We start from the raw sequence: 19,413 nt of genomic DNA, 5'->3' as shown, positions 1-19,413 counted from the left end.
AACCCTAATGGTGCAGTGGTTAAAGCACTCAGCTGCCAACCAAAAGGTCAGCAGTTAGAACCCACCAGGCGCTCTGTGACAGGAAGATGTGGCAGTGGAAACCGTATGGGGCAGCTCTATTCTGTCCTGTAGGGTCACTGTGAGTCAGAATTGACTCGATGTTCATGGGTTTAAAGCGCTGTGTATATTGCAGTTATTGCCATCATGCAAGTTTTGTGGGGTTTAAAATCTTTTGTATAAAGCTTATATTGCATCCCCTGAGATGAGTCTTGCAGGTGCTTATTCCTACTACATCTGCAGTCTCTGAGAAATGAAATGATTTGCCCCAGTTTTTCCCTGACTGACTTTGTGGCTTGAGGAGGAAATGGAGCCTTCCTCCTTAGCTGTTCCACTTGGTTCTCATGTAATGAATATTCTACCAACTAGACGTAATTTGCAAGGTAACTCATAATGAGGACGCTGCTATAAGCTTGCAAAATATTTCTCTCGTTTCTGAACCTTGCTTCATCAGGTAAATGTGGTGTTAGCTCATACGCAGTTCGTGGACATCTCCTTATTGCTTCTGCCATCTCCATCAGCTTCTTCCCATCCTCTGTCCCTCTGATGATTCTGATCCTTACTCCACCTCTGGTCGCTTGTGAGAAACTAGAGCCAACCAGGGCAGGAGGAACTGTTAGCATTAGATGGTAGAGAATTACACATTTTTTTTTTCTAGTTCAAACCAAGTCAAAATTATTTCAATGTGAGCTTTTCTCCACTGCATTTTTAAAAAACCGAGGCTCCTTCTCCTTAAACTGATGTCCACTGTAGATAATACCATGAAGTACAGTAGACTGTGTTTGGAGCATATTCTGGGCTATACTCATGAACCAAAATAAAAATGATATTTGTTTGTGGATTCTTGTATACTTCTTAGTGGTAGATGACTTGACCTTTTTTTCCAAGATGGCGAATTTGGAGAGTGTTGAATAAACAGTATAGTTGCTGTTTAGTGTTCCACAAGGTACAAGTATGGAGGAGAAGGGGGGTGCCTTACTCTTCCATAGGAGTATAATAAAACCAAAACCACTGCCGTCGAGTTGATTCCGACTCATAGTGACCCTACAGGACAGAGTATAATAAAAAAAATAATAGTGCGAGCTAATTCAGGGTCAGTGTACATTCTCACCCTTCCTAACACTAATTCATTTCTCCCCAGGTGGTGCAACTACGGAAGTTGTTTAATGGAACGGATAGGTTTAAGAATTTATGTAGCTTAGTTTTCCTTACCGCTTTGTCTCTATGGATTTGAAAATTGTGCTTACTTAAATCTTCTTAAAGGATGAATTTAAATAGTGAGCATTGAGATATAAATATTTCATGAATAGCCATTTCATGTAGACAGTGTTGGTTGACTTGATGAAGCTTATTATAGGTGGGATATAAGCCACTCTGAGGTCTTCTTCATGGAGCTGGGATATCATTGGCTCCTTTGGAACAGAGATGCTGAGTCACACGTTTTTGAGTTTGATACATTAGTGTTAAAGATCCTTGGGAGATACAAGCAGTTTGCCATTGGCTACTAACCCGAAGATTGGCAGTTTGAACCCACCCAGCGCACTGCGAAAGAAAGGCTTGACAATCTTCTTCCATAAAGATTACAACCAAGAAAACCCTATGGGGCAGTTCCACTCTGTAACACGTGGGTTGCTGTGAGTTGGAATCGACTTTGGCAACAGTTACATTAGTGATAGAGGATTTAACTCAAATATCTCAAAAGAAAAATTGCCATAACAAATTGGGTACAGACACTATGGATACATTTTTGTAAGACTGAGTTTTTTTTTTTTGCCTTTTTAAGATAAATGATACGTGTGCAAGTATTTTATTAGTTGATTATGCTGAGATCTCAGTTGCTATTTAAGTTGTAGATTATATTGTTGGGGTTAAAATAGATATAAATTTCATTTTGCTAGAAATCAAGTATTTTTACGTTGGAAGTTCACGAGAGACTTGAACAAGAGAAATAATTAAAAAATACAATACATTAGGAGAGTCGCAGTAGTATTTTGTTAAATTGGCTTCTGTGATTAAGACATGAGCCTTAGGATTTTGATCTCAATGAAAATATAAGATAAGCAGTCTCATAACATTGTGGTAAGTCTGGGCTGTGGTATTAGACTTATAAGTAGAGACAGCAAGCCTGCTTCCAGCTAGACTTCAGCACTTTGTTTCCTTAAACCATCTTAGTTGCAAGAATTGTAAGGAAACCCAGTGAGTAGAGCAATCACAGCAAGTTCTATATTAAATAAATCCAATTTTGTGCTGTGTCAACTGGGTCAGCTTCCCAAGTTAAGTTGCTGGCTCCAGACCTCAGACTTAAGATTCAAAGTTGAACAAAAGTCCAAGGCTGCTGTTTGTAAGCCATGGAAGATCGAGTGTACCTTTCCTTGGGCTTCATGGTGTATCCAGGAAAACTGAAGGGCTCTGAAGTTTTTTCTAACCACTTCTGAATTAGGGCTAAGAGCAATCTCTGTATGGTATCAAAATTCTAAAAATTGTCTATTATTTTGTGTATTTAAAACACACACAGGTTTTCATTTTAAATCCCATGTCCTGCCTTCTCATTTCAAGTACGGTCTCATTTCCCATGTATCATTACCTTATTTGAGGGATTTTAAAAAAGGGGAGGCTGGGAAATCTTTAGAGATGACAAAAATACGGGCTTTGAGGAAGCAACTTTAGAATGTAAAGGTATTGTCAAGTTTATAGACTGAAAATATATTTTACTGAAAAAGGAGGCTGTGTTGCAGCACTTGGGTTGGGGAGAGCAGGCTGTGGTTGCCAAGGATCAGATTTGTAGAGGAGACAGCTTGTCCTTCCTGGAAGGTCTCTCTCTCTCTCGAGGAGCGTCAGCTTTAGGAGAAGGGCAGGGCCAAGTCCGGAAGAGGAGGAGTCATTGACGTTTCCTTCCTTGATGATCACTTCCTTCCCAGCTCAGCCCTAAATTCAGATTTCATTTTGTTTCTTCTTCTTTTTTTTTTTAATGAACTAAAATTTCCCTTTTCTGCCTAGTTTCTATTCTGGAAGTTATTTGCCTTGTCGCCCCGTTGCTATTCCCAAGCATTAACCCTAACAGTGAAACCCCCATAGTGGCTGAGACTGGCTGCCCTGGGATAGTAATGCACGTGTTGCATGTCCCTCCTTTTCCTGCCCCTCCTGGACGAGTCCCGGTGAAGAGCGTTTGCAGATGGCTAGGAAACTGCAGCGACGGGTGGAGTGATTGACTTGAGTTTCCCCAAACTGCCACAGAGCCCCATTAAACTATAGAACCGTTGTTATCTTTAACGTCATACATTTGCTTATACTTGGATCTGGTAACATAGTTGAGCCCAGTACCTTGACCAGGCTTAGATGAGAATGACTAGTTTCCAGGTGTCATAGTCTCCAAGGCAGAGACGTGTGTGCCCTAGGTGTGAAGGCAGTGGCAGTGTCCTCATATTCTGTGTCTGTATGTCTTTGCTATTATAGAATCCCACCATTCCAATGCAGAAGTTGCAGGATATTCAGAGAGCAATGGAGCTGTTATCCGCGTGCCAGGGCCCAGCCAGGAACATTGATGAGGCTGCGAAACACAGATACCAGTTTTGGGACACGCAGCCAGTACCCAAACTAAGTAAGTGCTTCTGCTTTTTTCCACAAACAATACTGGATAAACAACAAAAGAGGCTCGACTTATATAACCTGTTTTATACCTCATGTTAGAAATTAACTTAAAAGTAACTTTTTTTTCCATAAATTATTGTATTTTTTGGTAGTGATGTTGACTTTAAATAATACAATTTTAGTCTAATTACTGTCCCTCTAAAATATCCCATTTGTCCACACCTGAAACGTTAGTGTATTAAAAAAAAATGTATATGTAAAAGAGGGAGTCTCTCTCCCCCCTTCCTACTTTTTTTTTTTTGCTTGCTTCTGAACATCATAGAGTTCATTGTTTTGCCTGTGCATAAATTTTTCATAGTTTTCTGCCTCAGTTGTTCCAAAAGACACAGAGAATTTGCTGTATTAAATATTACTGAAATGAAAAATTTTGTACTGTTTAATAAGACGATTCTGAACACTCACCAGTGGTGTTAATTAGTATCAATTCAATAATATGACAGTATAATAAGGGAATCGGGACACCTCGTGAAGGCCTTTGTAAGGGGTTTTGGTTTATGTTAGAAATTACCTGTAAGTAGGCCTTCTTCCCTTGGTGCTTGTGCCTACTTCATCAGATTTGTGAGACCACTTAGACTTTTACAAGTTAAGCTGCCATAACATAATTTAATTGTTCCTCTTTTTGCATTACGCTAAAAAGATAAGTCCCATAAGAGTTTCTAAAAATGTATTATAACCTAAACCAGCTTTATCTTATACGTATATGAAGATAGATTGCCATATAATTATTTGTTTTTTTCTTTTTTGATTGATTAGGTTCCAGAATCTGTATAATATAAAGGGGTTAATTGCCGTGCAAGCTTTTAAACAGCCCAGCTATGCACAAATAAAGGAGCCCTGGTGGCACAATGGTTAAGTGCTCAGCTGCTAATCAAAAGGTTGGCAGTTTGAACCTACCCAGTGCCTCTGCAGTAGAAAGACCTGGTGATCTGCTCCCATAAGGATTACTGCCTAGAAAACCCCGTGGGGCGGTTCTACCCTGTCACACTGGGTAACTATGAGTCGAAGATCGCCTCAACAGTGCCTACCAACAACACCATGTACAAATCATCAGTTTTATCAAATATAAATAAGAACGACCCTTTTCTGTGCCTTGGAATAGTGGTTTTCAAACTTTTTAAAGCTCCCGCTCCTCTTCCACCCAGCCCTACCCAAGTAAATTAAAAAGAATGAGCTTCAGTGTTGAAAGAAAGAAAAAAGGGAAAAAAGGAAGGAGTTATCTTAGCTTGCCTTTTTTGTTTCAGATGCTAGATACGTATTTACTGGAAACCCTAGGAAGACTCTAAATGAATTTCTGGGATTTTAAATGACATTGAACTGAGTTACCAAGCCAAAACCAAACCACCCATTGCCGTCGAGTCGATTGCAACTCATAGCAATCCTGCAGGGCAGAGTAGAACTGCCACATAGGGTTTCCAAGGCTGTGAATCTTTACCGCAGCAGACTGCCACATTTTTCTCCGGTGGAGCAGCTGGCAAGTTCAAACCATTGACCTTTTGGTTAGGAGCCGAGCGCTTAACCGCTGTACCACCAGGGCTCCTACCATCAGCTAAAGGAATCTAAATTTGTTGATCTCAATGTATTGGGTTTAGCAGACTCTAGTTCTTTGAGCTGCTGGAAGCTGTTAGGTCACTAATGATAAAAACACTTCCTTCTGGCACCCAACTCCAGGGTACTCTTTGAGAAGATGGCTCAAGTGTTCACCACATTTTGGTCCTTATTCTAATCCTTGCATGATTCTCCAGTTTCTAGAACTCTTGGTATGACCTCAGTTCAGGCAAAGGCCAGAGCAGAGGGGACAGGTACACCGACTCCATCCTGGGTGCCTGCCCTCCTCCTGCTCAGGTGGGAGAAACCTCTTCATGTCCCACTTGGTTGGGGAAGAGTAATTCTGAGCCCTGGGACAGCACTGGAAAATCAGGGAGACTGCTTGGCTCCAGTTCTGTGTATCCAGAGTAATGTCTCGGCTCAGTCTAAACACACTCATCTCTTTAGAATTGCTTGAATCAGGTTGTCCTGTGGATGTTCTGTGAACACCCAGGCCCTATGCAGTCACTCAGAAGGGACTTTATGGAGCCACTGAGAATTTGGCCAGTTGGGCTGACCAGGAGAACCTAAGGTCTTCATATGGAGTTCTGGGGAGATGGGCTGACAAACAGAGATAAGAGTAAAGTTAGGGGTTAGAAAGAAGAGGAAATGAGATCCTTAGAGCTCCTTGGAGCTGGTACAAACCCTGTGCCTTCTACCTGGAGAAACATTCTATGATGTTAAGAATCAGTACAAGAGGGTCATTTGTCCAGTAGATGTTTGTTGAGTGTCCAATACGGAATGACAGGCACTGGGGTGCATACTGGGAGTCCTTGGTGGTTTGAAAAGGTTGGTGATTCGAATCCACCCAGAGGCGCCTCAGAAGAAAGACCTGGTGATCTACTTCCAAAAGGTCACAGCCACTGAAAACCCCGTACAGCTCAGTTCTACTCTGAAACACATGAGTCGCCACGATTCGGAATCTGTTTGATGGCAACTGTTCTGGGTTTTTTGGGTGAGAGTACGTTCTGAGCAAATAGCGGTAGAAAGAGTAGGGTAAATGGCGGCCAGGCAGCAGGGTAGAGAGGGCATACTTTAGGTAGGTAAAAACTTTAGTCCTGGAAAGATGCTGTGAGGAAGGGACGTGTAACCTTGTGTCTGGAAAAATGGAAGCGGCCAGCTCCATCGACAGCAGAGGAGAGGGCCTCCAGCCAGAGGAGAAGCACCAGCGCAGGTTCTGAGATGGGGCCAGCCTGAGGGAGGCCGGTGTGGCTAAAGCTGGATGCAAGGGGCAGGCCGAAGGCGCGGGAGGAGGGCAGGGGCAGGCCCAAGGCGCCGAGGGCGAGGGCAGGGGCAGGCCGAAGGCGCGGGAGGAGGGCAGGGGCAGGCCGAAGGCGCGGGAGGAGGGCAGGGGCAGGCCGAAGGCGCCGAGGGCAGGGGCAGGCCGAAGGCGCCGAGGGCAGGGGCAGGCAGCGATCGCGGTAGGAGCCTGGATTTTATTCTGACCACATTGGGAAGCTCTGCAGAAAACGGAAGCAGACATCTTTGGAGAAAGGCTGGAGACTGTGATGACTTGGACTAGAGTTCTGGCACTAGCAATGGAGAGGAGTAAACAGATTTGAAACTGACTTTAGATTTTGCTAGAAGGGGTCGCAGGTCTCTGCAGCCCTTTTATCATCCTCCCACTACCCCCCATTTTGTTGAAATGCAGCGCAGAAAGAAATCTCTAAAGCTTGCCACATCAAACCTATGTTGCATGTAATGGTGCTTCATGATAAATATGTTATCTAGGGGTTGAGGCTGAAAAATCATTGTTTTATGACATCAGTTGTTTCGCTTGATGACCAGGGATTTCTACTTTTATTTAATTGGTGAAACAGCAGTTGTTCCTCACCACACCTAACTACCCTGTTTTACTCCAGAGATAGATGAAATAATAGCGTATTTTTAAAGATTACGTTGTACCCAAGGGTCCCAAATATGACTTTGTTTATGTAACTGGACAGTTTGGGTTGTTAGGATACTTTGTAACTTAATGTTCTGTCTTTTTTGACTTCTCTCTCTGCTTCATTTTCCCTCCCTCTCCAGATGAAGTGATAACATCTCATGGTGCAATTGAGCCGGATAAAGACAATGTACGTCAAGAACCGTATTCCTTGCCACAGGGTTTTATGTGGGACACTCTAGATTTGAGCAGCGCTGAAGTGGTGAGTCAGACTCTATAATCCAACACCCGTGTTCACACCAGTTGCTTCTGAGTTGGTTCTGAGCACCATAAATAGGACACTTGTTTCATCTTGTAGCTCAAGGAGTTATACACGTTGTTAAATGAGAATTATGTAGAAGATGATGACAACATGTTCCGGTTTGACTATTCACCCGAGTTCCTGTTGTGGTAAGCCTCAGCCTGGCGTGATGCTGTGGATGGTGTTGGTTGGGTTGGGATGGCTCGTGTCCGTTGCTGTGTCAGTGGACACTAACTGGCTCCTGTTTCTCTCGTCTGCACTGACTGCAGGGCTCTGCGTCCCCCGGGCTGGCTCCCTCAGTGGCACTGTGGAGTCAGAGTGTCTTCAAATAAAAAGCTTGTAGGGTTCATAAGTGCCATCCCCGCAAACATTCGGATTTATGACAGGTACGTACTAAAGCTGGTTGGTTTTTATGTGTTTCTTTTCCTTCTTCTTTGTCCTTTCTTCCATCATCTTGCCAGCAGGACTTCCCTAGGAAAGTATAAGAACACAGGTCAAACCAGAGCAGGAAGGCACAGTGTCACTTTACTTGCCTTGGGGATGTGTGGGGACCGTTAGGAGTTGGTTCGGAATATATGAGCTTCCAGCTCTCTTTGTCAGTACCTTCTAGGGCTGCCTCCCCAGCTGTTCATGGGTCAGCAACACTGTTCACCAGTGTGGCAATTGAAGAAAATATGAACCTTTTTTTAGAATTGCAATTATAATGAGCTTTTAAGGATTACTTAAAATGTTTTAGGAGGGATAAAAATGTTCTATTCCCAGGGTAAGCTTGATGCATTTTTGCTCTGGGTCTCCAGTCCTAAAAGTCTAGCATAATAGGTCTGTTTGCCTGCAAGTATATTAGGTTAGCTTATTTACTGCTAAACACATTTATCTCAAGGAATATTGTATTTCAGACACAGCGGATCTTCTAGGTACTCTCCCAGGAATGCAATTAATTACCACAGTATGCAAGAGAAATGCCTGCATACCTGGAGCCAGAGGATCGAGCTGGCTTTGAAGCTCCAGAAGGCTTATTCTAGCTCAAAAACTGCCACCACACAGAGAACCTGTGGATTTGTATCATATTTCAAAGTAACATCTTACCAGATTCTGGAGCACACATGATCCAGTTATTGCCATAGTTGTATTCATTACGGGAAAAACAGATACAGAAACTTTAAGAGATGTCTGATCCATTTTTTCAGCTGAAATGTTATAAAAGGCCAATGTCCTAAAATGTATTTAGAACAAGGAGGTTTGAGTCTCCATGGCCTACACTTACAATTATTTTGTCCAATTCTGTAACGCGTGGGATTGCCATGAGTTGGAATCAACTTGATGGCAACTGGTTTGAACCACTGGGTGGCACAAACAGTTAAGCAGTCAACCACTAACTGAAAGGTTGGTGGCTCTAACCCAGAGATGCCTCGGAAGAAAGGCCTGGTGGTCTGCTTCCAAAGGTTTGCACCCTTGAAAACGCTGTGGAGCGCAGTTCTATTCTGATGCACGCGAGGTCACTGTAAGTCAGAGTCAACTCGGTGGCAACTGGTGGTGGTGGTGGCATGGGGACTAGTGTATTAATCTGAATTTGTATGATATCTGAATGACTGAACATTTTCTTAAAGACTGTCATGAAGGAGGCCTTTTTCATTTTTTCACTCTTGGAAATTTTATGGGTATTGTCTTATTTAGAAAAAATGTTTTCATCTTATGTTTGCTTTAATTTTGACAACCTTATTTCTTAGTGTGAAGAAGATGGTAGAAATCAACTTTCTTTGCGTTCACAAGAAATTGAGATCAAAACGGGTCGCCCCAGTGTTAATTCGAGAAATAACCAGAAGAGTGAACCTGGAAGGGATTTTTCAGGCCGTTTATACTGCTGGGGTAGTTCTTCCTAAGCCAGTGGCCACATGCAGGTAATAGCACCGTATTCTTACCTTGCACCTTACATACACGAGGCATGCTGAGCCTTACTACCAGCCTGGTGGCATAGTGGTTAAGAGCTGTGGCTGCTAACCAAAAGGTTGGCAGTTCGAATCCACCAGGCACTTCTTAGAAACCACATAGGGCAGTTCTACTGTGTTCTGTAGGGTTGCTATGAGTTGAAATTGACTCGATGGCAATGGGTTTGGTTTTATTATTCTCATGTGTAACCAAGAAAATGAAGGCTCAGGGATTTTGGCTTGCTCGTGATTATGTGGTTTGTTGAGAGCAGGCACGGAGACTAGAACCTAGAGTTACTGAGTCCAGTATGCTTTGCAGTATACCCCGCACCACACTGCTGCTTGGCAATTAAAAAGTTTTTTTAACGTTTTCCTGCTGATGATGCTGGATCTATATTTCTATTTCTATTCCCCTTGAAAGACTTGTGTCATATACCATGGAGAAACCCAGGGCATTGTGATCCCGAAATACCATTTCCTTTTCACCCTACCCCACTGGTTGTATACCATGCTTTGCAGCCCTGTCAGGGACTGTTCCAGAAGCTTGATAAACACCAGTTAGAAGGCCCCAGACATACGTGTTTTCTAAGAGTAAGAAGAAGGCCTGTACTCTGCTTTTGTGACTTCATCTGCTCTTACCAAGCTTTCAAAAGTTATTCCAGTGAGAAAAATTTGTTTATCAGAATGTCACTTGACTAAATTTTCTCTAAAGCATCAGAAAGAGCTTATCTCCCTCTACTATTTTTATGGACTCAAATCAAGCTGAAACTTCAAGTAAAGATAGTATAAAAGGTAAAACTGTAAAATTACTATAGAATCTTCAATTACTACATTCATAACTAAACAGAGTAAAAGACTTCAAAGGTGCATTTGTAACACCCACAATAGAGCATCCCAGCGCCTAAGCTGGCATCACTTGAAAAATTCAGGCTCTTTTCTCAAAAAGTTATTTTCTTTGGTGTGCATTATATAGAAGTGAAGGCTAGTGCTGTGAGAGAAATATTTTCATGTTTTTAAACTTCATGGCTTGCCTTTTGTAGAATCAGTGATGGGAACTAAATACTTACAAACCAGGCATTATTAACATTTCTTTTGCAGCTTGAAGACTTCTCTGTATTGAAAGAGATGAAAGGTCACAAGCTCTAAGGGACCATAACTAGCAATGCAGGACATATTAGGAGAGGTTAAAAAAAAAAAACAAACTGATTAAATTGTTGCCTAAGAAGAGGGCTAGTGTCCAGCATTCATGTTCAGTAAATGCTTACATAGTAGCTCAGCTGAGACAGAGTGAAACCTTGTAGAATTAGAAATGAATTAGATTTTAAAACCATTGTGTTGCAGATACTGGCATCGATCACTAAACCCCAGAAAACTGGTAGAAGTGAAATTTTCTCACTTGAGTCGAAATATGACTTTACAGAGAACAATGAAGCTCTACAGACTTCCAGACGTAAGTAAGAATGATTTGTAGTTTTTCGAAGCTGTAACAACTGAAGTTTTAATGCAGAAAAGAATTATCTGCAGGTCTGAAAACTGGCTCACGTATCTGAGAAAGTGACTGTGTAGCTAGAACGACCCATAGAACTAAGGGGCTAGGAAAAGCAGGGGCACTCATTTAAAAATACTATGCTTTTCTTTCTTTCTTTCTTTTTTAAGGCTTTTTAGATTCTTTGGTTTGTAGTCGAATGGGATTGAACTCAAGATGTGTAAGTTTTGCAATTTCGAGTATCATAAGCTGTCGAGTAAGAGGTAAGATATGTTTAGGCTTCTGACGATATCAGCATAATGGAACTAAGGAATAAAGTTTAGACAAAAGACCTGGGGAGAAGAAATAATGTTTCATTAAATTACCATACTTTTAAACTAGCAAATTCTCAGTATGAAAAGTTGTTTGTCTTAAAAGGGAAAAGTGTAAATATGCTTGCCAATATTGGCTTTATAACAATATTGGCTACATAACAAGTTACCACAAACTCAGCTGCTTAAAAACACTCACATTCATAATCTTATAGGTCCTTTGGGTCAGGAATCCAGATGTAGCGTAGCTGAGTCCTCTGCCTCAGGGTCTCTCAGGAAGCTGCCATCAAGGTGTTGGCCAGGGCTGGGGTCTCACCTGAAAATGTGACTAGGAAGGATCTGCTTGCAAGCTCCGGTGGTTGTTGACAAGATTCAGTTCCTTGCTGGCTGCCAGAGACCACCTTCAGTCCATGCTAATGAGCTCTTCCATAGGGCAGCTCACAACATGGAAGCTTCTTCATCAAAGGCAACAAGAAAGGGTCTATAGAGAGGAGGTGCTAGCAAGGTGAAAGTCAGAATCCTATGTAATCTATTCATGGACGTGATACCCAGTCACTGTTGGCGTATTTTTTTGGTTAGAAGCAAGCCATGGGTCCCATTCACGCTTAAAGGGAGCAGATTACACAAGGGCGTGAATCCAACAAGTATGGGAGTCTTTGGGTCCCTCTTTGAGTCTTTACCACAGATGGATCTTCTGATTGGAGTTTCAGTTTTGTCAGAGGTACTCTTTCTTTTGTGTTATTACAAAGTAATTTAGTAAATATTTAAACTTGATTGAAGGATTCATGTGGAACGTAGCCATGTTTCTCTAGGACACTGTGAGGACTTCACTTGTGATAGCCTTTCTCGGTACAGTAGACTATGGTGCCTTTTGTCTTGTGTCCAGTTTTGTGTTTACCAGATAGATGTAATCAGTAGCTGTAAAAATGGTATGGCAGGGTGTCTGACCTCCTCTAACTTCACATGGAGGAAGGAGAGTCAAGATCAGCAGCCCAAGACTGATTCCTGTGAGGTCAAACGTGCCTCTATCTCCAGCCTTTTTACCAGTTCGGACACCAGCTGTCCCTCTCATGGCACTCTCTGCTGCTCTGCTGGGTTTGATAATTCATTGCAGTGGCCACACAGAGCTCACAGACAATACTCACAATTACTGGATTTATTAGAGAAGAAACAGGTTGCAGTTCAGCTTCAGGAACACTCAGGATATAGTTCTTCAATCAGGACAGGTTCTTCTCAGCCGTGCTCACAGGCACACCTTTCTTTGGCCCCTCTGCCTCTGCCCTGCTCGGGCAAGTGTTACAAAGCTCTTTTAGCTCTGCTGCTAAGTACCTGGAGGCACCCAACTTGGCCAGGAAGCCCCTCCCCAAAGGCACCCTGTTATCTCACTCCAAGGGTCAGCACCCCCACCTTAACCATCTTGCTCCGGGGGCCAGGAAGCCCACTGCATTGTCTCCTGCTGGTCTCCTGGTTTGGCTGCCTCTGCTGCTCCCATTTCTCTGCTACTGCTTATCGCCATCTCTTGTTATCGCCGATATTAAAACTCTCTCTCTCTCCTGGGTCAAAGAGATCTCAGCATAGGGATCCTTTTCTAGCTCTTCTTTCTTGTTGGTAGTAGGTACTGTCTGCTCTGGATTGTCTGCTCATTTAAGCCTAGCAAGATGGCAAAACTGACCAATCCCTTTGTTAGAGTTCCATATACCTTATTTGTATGGTCCATCTGCACTAGGGTGCCATGCCTCTTATTTATATTATTAGCAACCTATCCAATCCCCTTGATGGGCCACAAGTACCTCATTTGCATAGTCCTCACCCAGCCATCTGTTGGGAGTTACAAAGACTATGGCTGGAAGGGCCATATTAAGTAACTCACTGCACCGCAGAGCTATTTATCTGATGACATAAAAGAATCAAATAATTTCTGACTTTAGGCAGAATTTCACAAGGAGAGAAGTGGAGGTGAAGGGAGCCAAATAGTTGGAAATGTTAATATTGTTCTTGGGCTTCGTAACCTGGCAGAGGATTGGAGGGCATGTTCCTCCCGTCTGTTTTATCTGTCGTTGCGGACAGTGAGGGCTTGAACCAATGAACTGACTGCCTCCGTGGGAGGCCAGTGAGGGAGGGAGAACATATCCAAACAGGTGAAAATAAAAACCATAGGTGAGATGACACACGACCTGGGGAAGGAGCAGGCCCCTCGGGCTAGGGTGACGGAAATGATGGTAAGCACATCAGAGGTGTCTGCCCCGAAATAGAGAAATAGGAAAATATTCAGCGAGGCCACACTAGCCACACTCTTGCTATTACAGTTCATATTTACTAGTCAGTTTTCTTTGGAAACAAGAAACAATTTGCGTAATGGCCAAGACTCAAAGAGATTGAGAGGGACGGAGTCACACAGAAGCACAAATGCAGCGAGAAAAAGGCCACAGAACACAGCTAAGGTGAAATGCACCCTTGTTAAGGTGCCATCCTTCTGAATATCCTCCTTGCCAGGTTTTAAATACTTTGCTGTATGCAAACTGAAATAAAAACATCAAGCATGCCTGCTTTTTTTGCTGGGGGGTAAAGTATTTTTTGACTTGACTTTGTCCGTCAGCCTTTACACGTTTGCACAAGAATCGGTCGATTCATAGATAATAGAGTTTTGACAAGTTGGTAATAAATCACTGGTCAGGCATTGGTTGTAAAACCAAATGCTGGCATCTTAATTACAGTTAAACTAGATTCCCTGTATACCCTCAAAAAAGTCATTGCTGTCAAGTCAATTCCGACTCATGGTGACCCTATAGGAGAGAGTAGAACTGCCCGACAGGGTTTCCAGGGAGCAGCTGGTAGATTGGAACTGCCAACCTTTTGGTTAACAGCCGTAGCTGTTATTCCTTGTGTAGAGCGGTCCTGTTCCAGCCATGTTGTTTATCATAGCTACTGTCTTCTTTTTTTCAGTGACTTGAAGTGCGTGAAGTGCTTTCATGTGCATTATCCACTTTACCCTCACAATGACCTTTTGAAGTTGGTACTTCTTAATATCCCCATTTTACAGATGAAAAACTGAGGCTTATGAAGGTGACACTCAGCCAAGGGCATATCACTAATAAGGGGAGGACTTCAGATGCCTTTGCTTCTGCTGTCGCCTCTCACGCATTCCCTGCAGGGGGACACCATGACCCAGTCCCACCAAGTGTCTCGCTATGCAGTCATTAGTGCATAGGTTAAGACAGGAAAGGACAGTGGCCACAACTCCAGACAGCTCTCAGTGACCTGTCCCAGTCTCCCTTTCCCATTTTTAAGTCATAGGGATGGAGAGGAAAGGAGTAAATTAATGGTAAAAAAAAAAAGGATAGAAGCGATGTAAGTACAGATATTGGAGAACTGGAAGGTGGCTACAGCAGTGGGCTGGGTGTCTCTGTCTTGAGTTAGGAGCTGGACAGTAAAGCGTGTGCCAGACCATCTCTCTCTTTCACGTGGGTCCGGGTGGGTGACCACGCGGCTAGCAGTTGCATCATATAAGAACATTTTTGTACTGTTAAACAAAAAAAAGAAGACCCTTATTGAATATCAGTTTTGCTGTATTATGGATCCAGTCTCGTTTCCTGATGGATCATATTGTTTCTACTTACCATGCCTGCATTATGGACTTCTGAATATAATATAAGAGGTAACATTTATTGTGGCCGGCATTGTGCTTGACATTTCACGTTCATAATCTCATTAGCTATTCATAAAAAGTACATAGGAGGGCTGGTTCTGACGTCTTGCTCTCCCCATTTCACAGAAGAGGACACTGAAACAAGATTAATTTGCCCAGAGCCGAATAGTCAGTATCAGAGCAATCCCAGAGCACACATTGCTAGCTATTAGCATCTAAAATACTAAGATTTTCCCAAGATTGACACATTTATGTATTCTTTAAATGTTCGTTGGTTTTTTAATTTGGTGTTCAGGATTTACAAGCAAAGTTGAGATTTTTTTTTTTTTCCTCAATGCTCTTAAAGGTGAAGGAATTTGATGCAGATGAAAAGCAGGAGTCAGAAATTAATCTACCAAGGTTTTAGCGTTATGTTCCAAGAAGGCTACGCTTGCTAAGACATATCCTAAGCCCCCTAAGATTTTCTGTGTTTAGTAGCACTAGGTGCTCTTTTTTTTTTAAGTGTTCAGTGTCCTGCTACTCTTTTTTTTTTTTTTTTTCAATCAAATAAATAGCTGTAATCATTGCTTATATCTCTACTCTGAAATCTTGGCTCTAAAACAGTTCAAGCCACATAGTTTGGCAGACACCCACAGTACTTCTGTTTTTTAGTAGAGCTGTGAACTTTATTTCCTTATGTACTTATTAGCAGATTTTAATAGACATAGGTTCCAACAAGTAATGGACATGAGTTGGCCATGATTCAGATATAGAGCTTACTTTATGAAACATAATATTTTCTCGATTACTGGAAATGTTTCTTTGCTTTTTATTGGACTCTTAGAAAACACTACCACTTCACTGTTGGATATTACTAAAGCTTACCGTTTTCATTCAGTTCTTCCCACGTCTTCCTGAAAATAGCAGCTATAATGAGTGTTTATTTTGCATTTTTAAATTTATTTCATTCTTCCTGAGATTTTTTGGAGAGTATGTGACTTCATGATGTTAGACAGAAGCAACTTTAGGCTCTGAGAGACATGTACTGTTGTTAGTCAGCAGAAGTCAAAGTTCTTCCCATGTTTTCTGGGCCTTACATTTTGAGAAGCTGATAAACCCTGATGTTCTCTTCTGCATTAATGCTCCTGTGAAAACATGGTTGATGTGCTTACAAATTGCCAAGTTTATGATTTCTCCTTTCACCCAAACATACTGTTTCACTGAGTCTTCCTCATCTAAATTCTACTACCCATTTTTCTGACCTTAAAGGATGTAAGACAGTGGTTCTGAAAGTGTGGTCCAGGGAACCCCTGGAAGTCCCCAGACCCTTTCAGAAAAGAGGACCTGTGAAATCAGCACTATTTTAATAATAACACTAAAACATTATTTGAATTTTTCACTTTCATTCTCTTGCGAGTATACAGCAGAGTTTTCTAAAGGCTATATGGAATGTGTGCCTATACATTGTATTTTAAAGCTTTCTCAGTTTTAATTCCTAATGTGATAAGTATGGATAGTTACGGCCCTCGCAGTACAGTGGTTAAGAGTTCAGCTGCCAACCAAAAGGAGGTTGACAGTTCAAATCCACCGGTCACTCCTTGGAAACCCTGTGGGGCAGTTCTGTTCTGTTCTGTAGGGTTGCTGTGAGTTAGAACCGACTCGACGGCAGTGGGTTTGGTGTTTTTTTTGTTTTTTTTTTTTTTTGGTTTTATAGCCCACATAAACAAAGCACTTTGGAGTTGAGGTAGTCAGTAATTTTTGAGAGTGTAAAGGGGTCCTGAGACCAAACAAATTGAGAATTGTTGCTTTCAAGTTGTCAGCTAGGCAAAAAGGTATGTTGATTTTAGTGATTTCACAGTATGATTGTTCAGTGAATTAGAATTATGCTCCAGAAGAATATTTTACTCTAGAAAAACGTTGATCAATTTTTTTCTCATTTCTGAATATTCTGTGTTAACAGATATTATGTATCCTGGTGCTTTTCCTTAGTCTAATATTGTTGATAGTTACTGAATCAGTAGCTGCAGGAAAAAAAAAATTGATATTGAAAAAGGCCATCTAAACTTAATTAAGGTCTTCCTCATAAGAGAAAGGGTTTTTTAAAACAACTGCAGTATATATTTCATATGACTTTGGTCTTCCTACTATCGTTTAGAAATATATATTTATTTTAGTTAACAGTATTTGGAATTACATAGGTTCCCATGGCTTGCATTGTAGAAATGCCTTCAAATACTAAAATTGGCTTAGGGAGAAAGAAATAAAAGAAAAATACAGTTTTCATGCCTGGCTTGCACATAAAGGCCAGGCCATAGAAATGTCAGCATTGACGGTGGATTTTTTTTTTTTTTCTCCCTGTCCACAGGCCTTACCTCAGCTTCCTGGGTAAATGATTTTCATATAAAACATGGGGATATTCATTCATTCAACAAATATTCAGGCTATTATTATTCTGCTTGTTTGAAGGTCTTGGATCAAAGTTGGGACCTGGATATTTCTGAGGCTTTGAAATCCACAAAAAGACTAAAAACATAAGTTTTCTATTAAATGCTTGGAAACCCTGATGGCATAGTGGTTAAGCATGATAGCTGCTAACCAGAAGGTCATTAGTTCGAATCCATCGGGTGCTCCTTGGAAACTCTGGAGCAGTTCTACCCTTTCTGGTACAGTCGCTATGAGTCAGAATTGACTCGATGGCAGTGGGTTGGGTTATTTAAATGAAATGCTAAGGACTTAAATTCTCTGGGTTTAGATAATTAAACTGTATTTTAGGTTACATTACTGTATCTTTATAGAGTACATAAATCATAGTTGAGTGGCACATAGTAAACACAGCTGAGAACTTTTGGGTCCGAATACAAAGCATGAGTTCTCACTTCTCCCCCAGCCCTCACTCATCAATAATCCGTCAGCACTCTTTATCACTGAACCGTAGAAATCTCAGCACAGGACTTCAAGCAGTCAATTGCAGTTGATCAGAACTGACACCCAAGAAACAAACCTATTTTCTGCCTTGGGATTCTACCATATTACTAGCCTACAGGCATGTAGGAATTGTAACGATCTAATTCTACAGGGAGTTTTTTATTTAAGAATATTTAAAATAATCTGGGGCAGAAAAGGCAGAGTAGCAATATTTATATATGGGTTATTCATCTCTCAGAATTTATCCAGTATACCTCCAAGAAAAAAAAAAATCAACTTTATTGGAAAAATGAAATCGTATTTCTAAGTTTTTTTGTATGCTTGTTTGTATATATAAAAAAAAAAAAATGGAATAGGCTTTCTTACTTCTAGTCATAAGTACACTAGTGTCGGTCCTAAAAAGCCAAGTAGTGTCTGGAGAGTTCTTGAGGACAAGTAGTTGAACAAATTCCCGTGGGGACCTGTTCTGACCTTTTTATTCCTGTAGTCTAATTTAAAAATTGTGGAGTTCTAGCGTGGTTTCTGGGTAGAGTGGTGGATGCCAGTGCCTGCCCCAGGTAAGTCATGATCACGTGAGAAGCCAGGTGCAGTAATTGGTAGCCATTAGCTTTTTGAAAATACTTGGCTACCAAAATGCTTGCCTTCCCATCCTGACAGATATGATTTACTTTTATATAATTTTTGATGTGCCGTAGAACAAAATCACTACATCGTTTTCATGGGATATGCAATAAAACGAGTTTCTAAACTGTACATTTAACTCTTTTCAAAATGTCAGACTTAGCAGGATTAAAACATGATACTCCAGAATGCATGCTAAATTCTTTGTGCCCTACCGTGTAGATTGTTAAAATTCTTCGCATCGGCCTGTATCAACTTGTACTGAGTGTTCCCTTTGATTTTATTTGGGTCACCAGTAATATTGATCAAAGACCTGCCACACAGACATAAGACTGAGACAACACATTGTCTAGCGTGTATTCTAACCAGTGCTTCTTAAACGTGAATGTGTATACGAGTCATCACGGGATCTTGCTGAACTGCAGGTTCTGATTCAGTAGGCCTGATGTGGAGCCAAGGTTCTGCCTCTCTAACAAGCTGTGATACTGGTCTAAGGACCACACTTTGACTAGCGAAGTAGTTGTACTCTTCTCATGTTTAAATTTCTGAATTTGTTTTGTTTTCACTCTAACAAGGTTACAAAGACTTCAGGTTTGAGACCAATGGAACCAAAAGACATCAAAGCGGTTCAAGAATTAATCAACGGTTACCTGAAGCAGTTTCATCTAGCACCGGTGATGGATGAAGAGGAAGTAGCCCACTGGTTCCTTCCCCAGGACCACATTATTGATACATTTGTAGTAGAGGTAAAGATAAGGTGATAAGATAGTACAGAGAAGTATGAAAATACTGTACAATGAAGTTTATTTTCTGGAAAGATCATATAGTGTCCATTTCTTTTCTCTTCATGACTTAACTGCCTTCATACCAGATTTCCGTTCATCACGATACAGCCAGATTTTCTTCTTACAGTTTCCATTTCTGGATAAGAGCACATTTTTACCGCTTATTAATGGAAAATTAGGATACTTTTCTGTGTCATTAATTGCCTTTCTTATTTTTGAAAATGGCCAATTTGAATGACCTCATTAGAGGTGGAGAAATC

At 41.4% G+C, this 19,413-nt stretch overlaps 1 protein-coding gene across 2 annotated transcripts in view; it reads left to right on the top strand.

Annotated features, from left to right (window-relative positions):
• Positions 1 to 19,413, top strand: part of NMT2 (N-myristoyltransferase 2) — a 74,054-nt gene that overhangs the window by 34,388 nt on the left and 20,253 nt on the right. For both annotated transcript variants that reach the window (XM_064284882.1, XM_064284883.1), the window contains 7 exons: positions 3,511 to 3,655; positions 7,318 to 7,436; positions 7,533 to 7,624; positions 7,745 to 7,861; positions 9,203 to 9,373; positions 10,742 to 10,850; positions 18,944 to 19,114. In XM_064284882.1, the coding sequence (XP_064140952.1) occupies positions 3,511 to 3,655; positions 7,318 to 7,436; positions 7,533 to 7,624; positions 7,745 to 7,861; positions 9,203 to 9,373; positions 10,742 to 10,850; positions 18,944 to 19,114 (924 nt within the window). The remainder of the gene's footprint in view (positions 1 to 3,510; positions 3,656 to 7,317; positions 7,437 to 7,532; positions 7,625 to 7,744; positions 7,862 to 9,202; positions 9,374 to 10,741; positions 10,851 to 18,943; positions 19,115 to 19,413) is intronic.

This window comes from Loxodonta africana, chromosome 4 (genome assembly GCF_030014295.1).
Source record: "Loxodonta africana isolate mLoxAfr1 chromosome 4, mLoxAfr1.hap2, whole genome shotgun sequence".
In the NCBI taxonomy this organism is placed as follows: Eukaryota; Metazoa; Chordata; class Mammalia; order Proboscidea; family Elephantidae; genus Loxodonta; species Loxodonta africana.
The sequence above is the reverse complement of the archived record's forward strand: the minus strand, read 5'-3'. Positions and strand labels throughout refer to the sequence as shown.